Source organism: Carcharodon carcharias, chromosome 22 (genome assembly GCF_017639515.1).
Source record: "Carcharodon carcharias isolate sCarCar2 chromosome 22, sCarCar2.pri, whole genome shotgun sequence".
NCBI lineage: Eukaryota > Metazoa > Chordata > Chondrichthyes > Lamniformes > Lamnidae > Carcharodon > Carcharodon carcharias.
Genome location: NC_054488.1, coordinates 40209117 through 40223029, shown reverse-complemented (window position 1 = coordinate 40223029; position 13913 = coordinate 40209117). Strand labels below are relative to the sequence as shown.

General features: G+C 42.6%; 1 protein-coding gene across 5 annotated transcripts in view; it reads right to left on the bottom strand.

Moving 5' to 3' along the window:
• Positions 1–1586: 1586 nt before the first annotated feature.
• ccdc57 (coiled-coil domain containing 57) overlaps positions 1587–13913 on the bottom strand; it is a 179441-nt gene continuing 167114 nt past the window's right edge. For 2 of the 5 annotated variants that reach the window (XM_041217393.1, XM_041217394.1), the window contains one exon: positions 1587–3879. In XM_041217393.1, the coding sequence (XP_041073327.1) occupies positions 3656–3879 (224 nt within the window). In that variant the 3' untranslated portion in view covers positions 1587–3655. Of the gene's footprint in view, positions 3897–11128; positions 11246–11438; positions 11617–13913 lie in introns of those variants that run through there. The other 3 variants (XR_005946643.1, XR_005946644.1, XM_041217395.1) reach the window with 3 other exon arrangements.

The window sequence follows — 13913 nt, the reverse complement described above, 5'->3', positions numbered from 1 at the left end:
GTTCTCATCCAGTTGAGGAGAAGGATGGCCCATCACCGTCTAGCAGAGGGTCATGAGAAGAAAAGGTCTGAGCAGCAAGAGGCAGTGGGGACTCTGTATGTTCAAGAGGCTGCGAACATGGACCACTGCAATAGCGAGCATTGGCCTGAACATGAGTGTATCATTGCAGGCGCTCTTATCTAGAGATGAGTGAAAGGCAATGCCGGAGGCACCCTCGTTATGTCCTGGGTTGTGCTTGCTCACATCTGCCAGCTTCTCAAGTACAAGCTGCCACTGCAAGGACTCTGGAGGAATAGTCCACAGCTCCTAGCCTGCAATGAGTGAATGTGTCTTAGTGCCCTCTAAATGTGGCGCCAGGACCTTCGACCCCATGAGGTAATGGCGGGGCGGGTGACTTCCTGCCTGCGCTACCATGAGATTCGCTGAGCTCCTTGTTGATGCATAATTAATGAGGTGAAAAGGGGAAGATTACGCTCGTTCACCCACCTCAACTTCCAGCAGGAATCACACTGACTTTTCTGGCCGCCGCTGGACTTAGTCTCCAGAATGGAAAATCCCAGCAGATTATGTTGACTGACAAGTTCATATAATTTTTCTTTTGCTGGTACTGACGATGGAGTAATGCTGGCCAGGACACTGGGAGAACCCCCTGCAATTCTTTGAGTACTTTCATTGGATCTTTAATTCCCATCTGCACCACTGGAACAGGGTTTTGGTTTAAACTCTCAACTAATGAATGGCAGCTCCTCTAAAGCAGTATTTCCTCAGTATCGTCAAAATTACATAAAAGTGGTGTTTGAACCTATAAACCTCTGATTTAGAAGTGACATTGTTTCCAATTGAGCCACACTAATAATTCCAGATTATGTCCCCACTGTTCATGAGTTGGAGTGCTTGTATCTGTCTATGGGGGTGGGAAGAAGTTTTCCCAAGTTTTACTGTGCATATAGAATTCTAGTAGTATAGGAATAGATATGTAAAGAGGACTGAGTTGTGCTCCCATAATATTAAAATTCTGTTCATAGTTTGACAGTAAAGTAACAATAGTACTTTATCAAAAACAACTGTTATATGGGAGAATTGTGCTGATATTCCTTTTCAAACTTTTTATAAATTCTTTAAATTTATAAAATAATATTACTTCCAAGCTATATTCAAAATCTCTCAATTTGTTTCTCATATTTTTAATATGCAACACCTTTACTGTTAAGGAACTGAACCAATGATTTCTTATTGATAATGCATGCAATGAACGTATGCATTAAGCCTTAACTTTTACTTTTAAATATGATTCTGCAGTAATCGATATTGGGATATTATGAAGTAATATTACATGAAGCATTACAAAAATAAGTTCATAAATAACTTTGAGGTCAGAAAAATTAATGCATCAAATTGTATGATCTGAAGAGCAGATACTGAGATCTAAGAAGTGCAGAACCACTGTTGAAGTGAGGGAATTTAAGTCAAAGCAGATAGAAAACCGGTTCAGAGTTTTCTGACATATTAAATCCATTGGCAGAAGATGGGATTTCCTTGTTTGGTCTATTCCATAATGATAACCTTTGTGAAAAAGACCTTGTTGGTACGTAACAATTTGTATTTATTATACAACAGAAGTTACCTTCGGAAACAAAATTCATATATTCACAAATAATTTGAGATGTAATTAGAAAAATACAGCAATTTTCTATGAAATATAAAACATCCGTTCTATGGTGCAACAATTGTAGCTGTTCATTCAGTTAATCAATTTTAAAATATAATTTAAAAAGTAGCCTGTTAAAACAGAGTTCATATGTAAATTCTGAAAATGTTGTAGATATTCAGCAGATTAGGAAGCATCTCTCAAGGAATGTAAGATTAATGTTCGAGGTTGATCTTTTGTTAGAACCAAAAAGAATATCGACCTGAAACATTAATCTATCTTCCACTCAACAAATACTGCCTGACCAGCTGAGTATTTTATTAATTTTTTGATTTTATTTCAGATTTCCAGAATCTGCTATATTTTCATTTTAGTTCTGCAAGTAAAGGGTTTGAGCCCAACCATGTGAAGAGTTTGAGGTTTTAGGTTGAAACTTCCATTCAAGCGATCCTATTTGGAGAAGTTTGATCAGTTGATTGGATTTCTAGGAATTCTATGTCAAAACGAGACTTTCCAGTTTAAGAATGCAAACTGATGGACCTTGTCTTGCTCTAGAAAACACAGCTCCTCATCATAAGTTCTGTAAATGACACCAAGGCCAAATTATTGTTTGTGGCCTAGGTCTATGGTTTTTAAAATTTTATGACTGAAGAAACACCTGCAAATATTGACACAATTGGGAACCAACTATTCTGAGAAACAGATTCAGCTGCACAAATAGGAAATTATTAATACGCAGCAACAGAATAATGAGCAAATGTACAAAATACTTGAGATACTATTGTCACTGCACATGGTAAGTTTGTGCCCTGCTGCATAAAGAACTGATTTTTTTTGCCATTTCCCATGCAGCAGCCAGCCAGATTGAGAGGCTGGTGAGCAGGAAGGCTTACACTTGAAGGCTGCAGCCAGAGACTGGAGAGGAGAGGGATAGTGGAGGGGTTGGGGGAGGTGGTTGCCAGGGAGAGCAGACATCATTAGGTGGGGGACACAGTGGGGGATTAGGTGAAAGGCTGATTGTGTTAGATTAGTTGGTGGACCAGGGAGAAGCGTTCCTGCTCCTTCTAACTCACAAGCAATGCTATAAAAGGCACTTATCTCCTGAATTCAGCAATTTGCTCCTCCCTTGAGCTGCCGGGTTTCCTGAACACTGGAACGCCAACCTGCAGCCATTAAAATCTAATAAGACTGCTAAAATATAACATATAGCCTCATTAACATAGTAAAATTATTGACCTGCTTCCAGAGAACAGACGACTTACCCTCCCTCATTCCTGGTTAAACTGGAAAGAGGTATACTGGGGGTCAGGTTTAAGATATTTTAGAATTTAACCTCCATTCCTTATCCTGAGGCTAAAATTCCACTGTCCACCCCACCTCCATGCCTAAGTTATGAGATTGAAATCTTATTTAGCTCAAAACAAATTAATTCCAAGAGATAGATTATATTTATCCCAGAATATTGAAAGAGATGAAGGAAGAGATTCATGAAACACTAACAATCATCATGAAGAAGGCTTTGGGCACTAGGAAAGCACCAAAAGATTGAAAACCTATCAATGTGACGCTCATATACAAAAAGGTGACAAAGCAGATGCAGTCAATTAAAGACTTAATCGTCTTACTTTCATTCCATGTAGAATAATCTAATTGATTATCAGAAATAAACCTCAGGATTTTCTGTAGAGCGATGATCTAGTAAACAATTGTCAACACGATCCAGAATGGGAAGGTTCTGCTTGACCAGCCTCCTTGATTCCTTTGAGGAAGAGATAACCCAACTGGATCTTGGTAAGTATTATATGATAGTCTCAACTTAAGAAAGCGAAATTCGACAAAGTTCCTGTAACATTGTTGAAAGTAAACTTGTAAGATTCCTGAAGCATATGCTTGTTTTCAGGAATCAGACAGTGACCAGTTTAGGAAGCTCAATGTGAGAAAAAAAAATCCTGTCTGGTAACTGTAACACTTGCACCTTTTGTTTCAGACTTTAGCTCATAAGAGACCTTAGTCACGGATATTGTAATTTCTAATCTTTGCAGTTTTTGATGAATGTTTCTGTTTTGTTCCAGTGGCAGTTAGGTGGTGAGGTTTTGCCTTCTTGTGGACACTAGCTTTAGCTCCTTGTAAGGTGTATATTGGTTCCATTCTGGCTTTCTCTATGGCGATTGTGTCTTGTGTCAACAGCACCGATTCTGCCTTATTCCCAAGTTTTCTTAGGTCAACATCATCTAGAAAAATAAACTTTCTTTTAAAGAAAATGAGTATGCTTGAAACAGTGTGTTTTTCCATCAGCTACAATTTAACAAATTAGTCTAGAAGATTTGATATAGTGTCCATTGTTATACAGTGGGGAATGACAAGTCCAGGTTTTTTACTCCTGGGTTGAGTGTGCAGAATTGGAAAATTTCCTGGCTCCACAAATCCAACTCAGGAAAAAGTGCCCCAGAAGTTGGGATTTTTGTTCCAGTGTGGTGGGGTTCTCTAGGAGTTGGGCCAGGCGACTCCAGAACAATTGCAGAGGCTACCAGGTGCACAGGCAGGCTGGGCGGGAGGCCTCTTTCTGTGCTCCAGCACTGTGCTGACATTTAAAAAAAATACATAAAACAGCCCTCCATCCCTCACACCCAACCCCCCACATTCTCCATGCTCTATCCATGCCAACCCAAGCCCCTGTCCCGACCCCATGGCCCCTTATACCCTCCATAACAACCTATGGTCCTCTGCTCAACCTCCGTCCCTCTGCTCAATCTCCATGGTTCCTCTTACCCTCCATGCCAACTCGTGGCCCCAACCAATTCCCAATAGCCCTTTATAGCCCCTATGCTAACTTAGTGCCATCCCATGTCCTTTTCCCTTACACCTACCATGCCAACTCACCCAGTATCCATCATCGGCAGACCTCAGAACTTTATATTATTTCAGCTCAGCGTGGCTCCTAAGTGTGTATTGCAGATTTTATTTTTTTTAAAAAAACACTCATTCATAAAAAGCCATTTACATTCCTTCAACTATATAACCCCTGATAAGAACAAACATTTAATTCAAGTGTATGATCCCTAATAAAAACAAACATTGGAATTCACAGCTCCCTACTTCAAAGGGTCTGTAACCATTTGTAGCTGTCACTCAAACTGAAATGGCAAGCACCCTGTGATAATGCAAGGTTGTGAAATCAGTTATGCAGCACTAATCCAATAATGGTAACCTTCAGGCATATGTCATAAACACTTTAATCATAGAAAATGGTTCATCTTCAAGGACTAAGAACATTCTGGAAGAATTTGTTTTTTTTTTAAAAAGACATTGTCCCTTAAAAAGTTAATGCTAGGACTCTGATTGCTGCTGGTTTTGGAAAAGACAGCATTTTACAAGAAAAAATAATTAAGCAGTTTTAAAGAAGCTGGAAACCTCTTCAATTCTGGTGGATCAAAAGGGTTATGTAGTGGTTTATGGCTTTGAAAAAAACTCCATGCCTGGAAACCTGTTTTTAAAAGTTGGTTTTGGATTTGCTTTGGGGGAGAAAACAAGAAGGATCAACTGCTTTGGTAAAGACGACAACAGCTCCTGAAGCTCCAGACCCAGTCCCAAAAGAGAGAGTGAATGGAAGTTGCTCCTAAATCGCTCTATGTTCTGAAAACGACTTCGAAATCCACCTGAAAAGTAGAGCAAGAGTCATCGACTGTTTTCCCAGCCAGTGCTGAGAAACCAACCGTATAACCCAATGCCATTTGAAGGACTCCACCATCTATCATTTTCCCTTGAACCATTGACTCTTAATCTGTTGGCAGAACTCCTGTTTTTTTTTGAGGTGTGTGTGTGTGTGTATATGAGAGAGCGCGAGTTAGGGTTTTTAGAAAGAATAATTATTGTACTCTTATATTTCATACTGTATGTTAATAAGCTTTGGCTTTCTGCCTGACAAGACTGGTTTTATAATAAACTAGTAATTTTGTTGTTTATTGAAGAAACCTGGGTACTGAGTGGTCATTCTGGAATTCAAATTTGGGCATTCAGCTAGCTGAAGAAATCATTTAACAATATGCTGTGACCAGTGGAGTAGTGAAACTAGAGACAGACAGTGCACTCCTCCCATCTCAGTTGAACAGTCGACATGACAGAGTGAAACAGCAATCAATATTTTTTTTCAAACACTCCAGACAATTTTTTCTCCAAAGATTTAAAGGGGAGGAATTTTAAATGCCTTGGTAATTGCTTTTTGACAGTTCATTTTGACATTTGACAGTTCCCATGAACTTTTTATGCACATATATGCCTACTTTTAACAATCCTATGGGACACCTTACCTCTCCCAAAGGTGTGCTGAGACCAGATCCAAAAGCTATCCTACCTCTCCAAAAGGGTACCCCACTTCTCCAAAGGATTCCACAAAGTTGAGACCTGTTCCTAACAGGTTTAACCTGCACAGTGTTTCCACACACCTGAGTCACCAAAATTAGACATGAGTGGAGGTAGCTGCTGTTTTACATGAACAGCTGCCTCCACAAAACGCGCATGAGCAAATTCTGCCCCGTGCCCATTCCCACCCCCCTGCGACAGTGGTAGGTGATGTGTTCAGGGAGCAGGACTTCCAACTTTCAGCCTCTTCCACCATTTTTGCAACTATGGAAAGGCGAAAACCCAGGCCTGTGTGTTCAAAAGGGCAAAACTCAAAATCCAAAGAATTAAGATAGAATGGAGCTTGGTCCCGAAATAGCATCTGTCTTCTGATAGCTTTCACTCCTTCCCCACATCCATCAGTATTAACTATAACCTGGGAAAACATTTGCAAATTCTTCCCCTTTCTCCTCCTATAAAAATCACCAATCCCTGATCCTTAATCCAGTAAAACCCACTTGAGATATTTTGAATGCACCTTTTTCAAAAATATGCTGATTATTGAATGCAGAAGGTATATAGAATTAGCCATAAAGTGTAGCACCTCTAAGAAATGCCATAGATGTAGAATGTAATTTTTTTTTGCACATAAAGCCTTTCAATTGTAACTAAATTATGAGTCATAATTCTTGATGATCACACTCAGTGTTTTGTATAGTGATACTGTTTAAAGTTAAGCAAACCTAACCGTTTGTCATACTTTGGAAATTTTGAGCATCAGTGACAAGCCTGATCTTTATTGTTCAGCCCTCGTTGTCCTGAGGTGGTGGTACTGGATTGCCTAGTCCAGTAACATAATCATTACACTAAGTTCCTAAAATTAGTAAGATTTAAACCATCCATTTTGCCCTTGCTGCTTCCCTCCCTTCCCCTGACACATCGGGTCAAACTTCCCTAACGTTTCCCCTACCCTAGTCCTGAACTCATGACTTCTATCCTCCCTCATGCCATTTCTGAGGACATCTTCTCCATGAGATACACCTCTTGATCCTATTCTCACAAGACTTCTGACAACTCGACTTCCCTTCCTAACCCTCATAATAGCTGATATTGTAAATCGCTCCAATGCCTCAGGTACTGTTCCCCTCCTTTTCAAATCTGCCATCATCATCTCTTCCTCAGAAAAGACCCTTGATCCTTCTTGTCCTTGCAAACCACCATCCACCTCCAAGCTCCTTTTCCTCTTTAGTTCTTAAACATATTGTCACCTTTCAAATCCATTATTCTTTCCCAAAACCACTGTTTACACCACTCTGGTCAGATTTTTGCCTCTGCCACATTACTGAAATAGTCCTAATCAAAGGACAAAATGACATTCTGAGAGATGTTGGCCATGGTGCACTATCCCCCCTCCTCCTTTTCAACTTGTCTGTCATTTTTGACACAATTGACCACATCATCCTCTTCTAACACCTCTCTCCTGTTTGTCCAGCTAAGTGAGAGTGCCCTCACCTGCTCTTACTTATCCAGTTATAGCCAATCTCCTGAAATGGATTCATCCTTGGCCCACTCCTATCTCTCCTCTATTAGTTGCTTTTGTGACATCGTCTGAAAATAAATGCCAGATTCTACATGTATGCTATTGACACCCAGTTCTACCTCAACACCGTCTCTCTTAACCTTTGTAAGGTCTCTTTGTTAACCAACATCCAGTCCTGCGTGAGCTGAAATTTCCTCCAATCAAACCACTGTCTTTGCCTCCCACCAAAAATTCAATTCCCTAGCCACTGCCTCAGACAGAAGCTGATGCTTCAAGACTCTGTGTTGCAGTTGAATCTGATCTCAACTTGCGTCCTTATACTCAATCCATCACTAAGAATGCCTACTTCCATCTTTGTAAAGTCTCCCCCTCTGCCCTTGCCTGAGCACATCTGCCACTGAATCCCTCATCTATACTTTTGTTGTTACCTCCAGATTCGATAATTCCAATGCTCCCCTGGCTAGCCTCCCAGCTTCTATCCAAAACACTTCTAACTCACAGTAAATTCTGTATGTTCAAGACCCTTCCTCTTGCTGACCACGTTGGCTTCCAGTCACCAAATACCACAATTTTAAAATTCTCAACTGAGTTCAAATCCCTCCAATGCTTCACCCCACCCCATCTCTGAACCTCTTCCAGCCATACAACCAGAACTCTTGTTCTGCCATGTGTCCATCCTTACTTCCTTCACTCTACCATTGGTCAGCCATGTCATCAGCCGCTTTGTTCTTAGCATCTTGTCCATCCCCTAAACTCTCTGCCTCACTCCTCATTTAAGACTCTCTTCAAAACATATGTCTGAATAAGCTTTTGGTCAACTATCTTAATGTATCCTTGGGCTCAATGTCAAATTTTGTCTGATAATCACTCCTATGAAGGGTTTTGAATATTTTACTATGTTACAGGCACTGTATAAATGTTCAAAAGCAAAATACCGCCAATCTGAAATAAAAACAAAAAATGCTGGAAATACTCAGCAGGTCAGACAGCATCTGTGTATTGGAACAGAGTTATCATTTGGGTCAAGATGACTTTTCATTTAAATGCTAGTTGTTGTTGTTGTTGGATCAAGCAGAGGCCAGTATTGCAAGGAGAATGCTTGGAGAGAGCAGGGCAAGTCCCTGTTCCAGGGAAAAACCACACCGGTGTTTTAGTACCTGCAAATCATTCATTGTTTCGTTCTTGCCAGAAACAACAAAGAAGGCATACTTATCTTCTTCTCCAAGTAGGAAAATAATTTTAACACCAGCCATTCTATACATGTCTCTAATCTGTTTTATCGTTGGAGTCTTTGATAAAAAAATGCCTTTATTGCTAATTAAATCCAGATTATACCACTGTGACAAATCAAGAATGGAATTTTAAAGAGAAGATTTAAGGTCTACTAGTAGTTTATCCAGTGAGTGCTTAAATTACACCCAATTCCCAGTCTGTGCAGAATTAGTTCACTGGAATGATGGGCACATGCTCAATATACGGGAGACAGTGGCATAGTGGTAATGTCATTGGACTGTTAATCTGGTGCCTCAGGTTAATGATCTGGGGGCATGGGTTCAATTGGCAGCTGGTGGAATTTTAACACAATGAATTAATAAATCTGAACCTGAAAGCTACTTTCATGGTCACCGTTACTGAGACTAGCTTTCAATTGTTGTAAAGACCATTTGGTTCACTAATGTCGTTTAGGAAAATCTGCCATCCTTACCTGGTCTGATCTACATGTGATTCCAGATCCACAACAATGTGGTTGACTCTTAAATGCCCTCTGAAAAGGCCTAGCAAGCCACTCAGTTCAAGGGCAATTAGGGATGGGCAACAAATGCTGGCCTTGCCACATCCCATCAAAGAATAAATAAATACTAAGGGAAAGATCTAGATTAGTCAGGTTCATGTTTCAGCAACCCAACTGGAAGTGCATATGTGTGAATAATAGATTAGAATCAGGGATGTTTCTGATCTCAGTTTTGCTTTAATAGCCTGCTTGAAACACTCTCTCAACACTCAACTCTTGAGTGACATAACAAAATGTGACAGCACTGGTGGAAAAAAGGAAGTAACTTCTGACAGGGCAGTAGGTGAGAAAATGACTGATAAATAAGGACTAATTCCATCAGAAATCTTTCAAAAATAAAATGAACAGTGTCTAAGAATTAAGACCATCATTGACATACAAGCCAGAACTTTTGAGGCCTTCAATGATGAAAAACATTTGTTATCTGAATGGGAAAGAGAAAGATGAAATAGAACCAGGTCTCCTATTTTTCCAATGATGAGCACTTACTTTTATAATGCCTGTGACTTATGGGATTCTGTGGTTTATACAGTAACTTATAGAAAGAAAGATTTGCATTTATATAAAGCCTTTCACAACCTCAGGGTTCTCAAGTTGCTTTGCAGTAAATGAAGTACTTTTGAAGTGCTGTAGAAAAAGTTACACTATCATTTAATGTTACATTTACACATATAAATGCAGCACAGAAATCTCATTTAGAGTTACTGCATCCAAAGCTGTATTGATTCCACTGATTCCAAGTCAACATATCTGCTTTGATTTAATACCAGGAACTGAAACATTGTCCAAAAGATGACATGAACCAGAGCCATCCTAAAACCACTGAACGGCATGATGCTGAGCATTTGATTTATTTACAATATGTATCTGCATGTAACAACAACCCACACTGGTTGATCTGACTTCTTCCAAAATGGAAGATCACATAAGAGCAGGAATATAGACATTGGAACATAAGAAACAGGAGCAAGAATAGGACATAAGGCCCCAGGAGTTGCACTGGCTGATTTTTACCTCAATGCCAATTGCCCACCCAATCCCTGACTCTACTGGCTTGTTGGCCTTGATGATCTTGGTGGTCATCCTCTGGTCAGTGGAACCCGTGCTGGCCCCCTCTGCGAGGTAGCAGCCAGTGCCACAGCTGGCATCTCACCAGTCATTGCAGCCTCATCAGATGCCACGGTCACTGGAAAAGAGGCGGAAGAGCTGCTATCATCCAGAGCACCCTGAGAGGAGCCCGCAGAGACGACAAGCAGGTTGTGTGCCAACATAAGATCGCTCAAGACCTCCCTGCTCACCATTGATGGATGGGCACCTGGGTGGGATACTGGGTGCCTCATCCATCTCCCACACTGACACTGACCATCTGAGGTCATTGGCTGTGTGAGGGCTTGCAGGTCTGAGCGCAACCCCAGAAACCCCTGATTCTCTCCCTGGAGCTGCCTCTCCATGAGAATTGCCTCTTTCTCAATGGAGGAGGCAGTGCGCTTAGCCATGAGGGTCAATGCAGTGCTCATGCTCCGCATGGACTCCTCCACAACAGAGACGGTGGCAGGCAGGCCCTCATGGATCTCCGCCTGATCCTCCCGCACATCCCACTGGACATCCAGCAGCTGCCACCTAATGGACAACTCCAGAGACACATCATCTGCCTTCGACTCAGCGTCGTCCTAGTCTCCAGCAGTCCTCGGATTGCCGGCGCCCTGGGCACTCTCTGCCTCCGCCTTCGCTTCAAGTGAGTGTGAAGTGTCCTCACTGCTGTGCACCAACATTTTAGCCACTGATCTAACACCCACCAAGGTGCTGGTATCTGCGCTGGTGCCTGGTTCAGAGAGCGGATGAAACGTGGGTGCATCTGAAGCCAGGCGCTCCTCTGGCATCAAGAGTGGCTCTTAGGCGTCTTGCAAACGAGTGTGTGCTGGCGAATCTAAGGGCGAACAATGACCTGTCATTAGTTTAAGTCATCACACTGTCATTGTGCATGCCAGGCACCCTGGTGAGACAATGGAGATCTGCATCATGGTGCCATAGTCTTTCAATAATCAATGGGCACTCCAGTTTTGAGGCTGCTATCAATGAAGAGTCTACACAAGAATCTTTGCACAATCTGAAACTCTCACCTCTGTCAACTGCACTCTTACGTTCATCAGGGATTCCTGCCACTCCACATCCGGCTGACCGAGGTAGGTGGAGGCTCTCCAGCTCCAAAGCGTCCATTCATACCTCATCAATATTAAGTTTGGGAGGGGGGCCTCTGCCTGTCCTTGACCTCTCTATGTTGTTATGGGTCCTCTTCTCCTGAAAGGACAGAGGAGCATTGATTAGTCCATTCTCTAGCTGCAGTGCCATTGCAGCCTGCCCAACCCCACCTGAGAAGCACCTTGCAGGGCACATCCGAGTCATGGCCCTCAAGCTGCAAGGCACTCAGGCCAAGCAGCCAGGGTTCACCCCCTCAGTCAATTCTGGCGTCATTGGCAGTTGGCACTCAAACTCTAACATCCCTGAGCTCCACAGGAGGAATGGCCAATGCTTAACACTTCTCCACACTGATCCATGCCAACGTGGTACTCACCCTTGCCGAGTGCAGCAGGTCGTTGAACCTTTTTGTGGCATTGCACTCGCGTGCGCCTCACGACGTCGTGGCTGCTGAACCCGGCTGCCACCTCCTCCCAAGCTGTTTTAGTCTGATGCAGTAGCTTTCTCCTGCCATCCCACTTGACACCCACCTCCTCCACAAGGACTATGAGGCACTCATCTGAAAAAATGGCGTGGGCGAGGGGAAGAGTGCCCAGCTGACCTGCCCTTCCACCTGACGTCTCCAGCCGCTGTTGAGGCCATTGCTCCAATCTCCAAACTACAGATTATAATTCTCCACTGGCATCCTACAGGGAGCTGCCCCTGCCGTTTGTACACTGCCTGTCAGGTCACCATTGGACCCCGCGCCCGACAAGGCCTTTCCCCCACTTGGCCCTTCCCGACCATTGGGAAGACGCGTTTCACGCTGGGTGGGCATTAGTTGGCCAGCCAGCGTGAAATTCCGGTTGTGGGCCGATCACAGTCAGGGGCTAGTTTCCTGACCGTTCCCGGGCCCATTGATCGTGTGCACCTGCCAAGGGAAAAATCAGGCCCAAGAATTTATTGATCTTAGCCTTCAATATAATCAATGATTGACCATCCACATACCTCAGATGCAGAGATTTCAAAAGATCCACAACTTCTGCGTGAAGAAATCTCTCCTCACCCAAGTCCTAAATGGCTGAGCCCTTGTTCTGAAGCTATGCCACCTAATTTGAGATACTTCAATCGGGTAAACAGCCTCTCAGCATCTAAAACAGGTCCTGATCAGCTGAAATTTCCTTCAATTAACCACTGGGAAAACTAAAACCAAAGCCATTGCCTTTGGCCTCTGCCAAAAACTCTACTGCCTCACCCTGAAAAATGCAATGGAAGATTCACAAACAATATATTAAATGTCTGGCATTTAGCACACTTTGTCACACACCTCCCTTAACATTTTTCTGCTTCTCTGTAACAAGAGTCAACCACAGTCAAGTTATTCACAGTCAAACTTAGTTTAGGCAATCGTATTTTAATGCACATTGGGAGATCATCATTCCCATATGATTGACACCTAAGCATTAGTCTTATCAATCCTGACTTCCAATTTTTCAAAAGCGGCAGCAGATAACATAAACAAAGTAAAACATTTGAAAGCTACAAACTTGGCCTTAATGGAGGAAAGTTTAAGCTTTTTAAACAACAATTCTTAGGATAGTCTACTCTTTTTACCTCTGCTCTTCAAATGACAAAATTTGGACTCGATCTGCTAATTTAACCCGAGACCTGAGCAGCCAGGCAACCTGCCAGAAACAGCAGCCAAGGCCAAAAGACAAGAGAGTTTGTAAAATTTTATTGAGTTCCTAGAGGGCCAGAAAGATCAGGGTCGGAGTCTTCAGCTCAGCAAGCGGGGCCTGCTTGCCGACACGTAAAATGACGCACGGTGACATCGGGTGTGCGCCCTGATGTCACTGCACATCATTCAGATTTTCAGTTCGACGGGTGCGCACCCAAGTCGGCTATTAAGGCCATTTAATTATCAATTAAGACAATAAACTGAGCTGCCTGTCCAACCTTAAGGTTGGTGGGCAGGTGAAGAGCCCAGGCGGCCTTTGCATTTATCATGAAACCTCATCCATGGGTGGGATGAGGTTTCACGAAGGTGCTTAAAGTTTTATAAAGATTTTTAATAACATTCATAGACATGTCCCAGCTCATGTGACACTTTCACATAAGGGGACATGTCTTAATTTTTTTTCTTTATTAAAATTTTCAGAACTTAAAACTAATCTCCCTCAGATTTCTGCGCTCTTTCATGCGCATGTGCGAAACAGCACAATCCCCGATTCAGCCTACTGCCCCCGGCTGCATAGGGAGCGCTCAGCGCTTCTGGGCGCACGACACATGTAAAATGGCGGCACCCAGCTGATCACGGGCGGCTATCTGTTGCGCACCTGCCCACGCCTGCTCCCGCCAAACCTCCCCGACGGGGAGAAAATTCTGTCCCAGGAAAACTTTTCTGAGCACCACATGAAAGC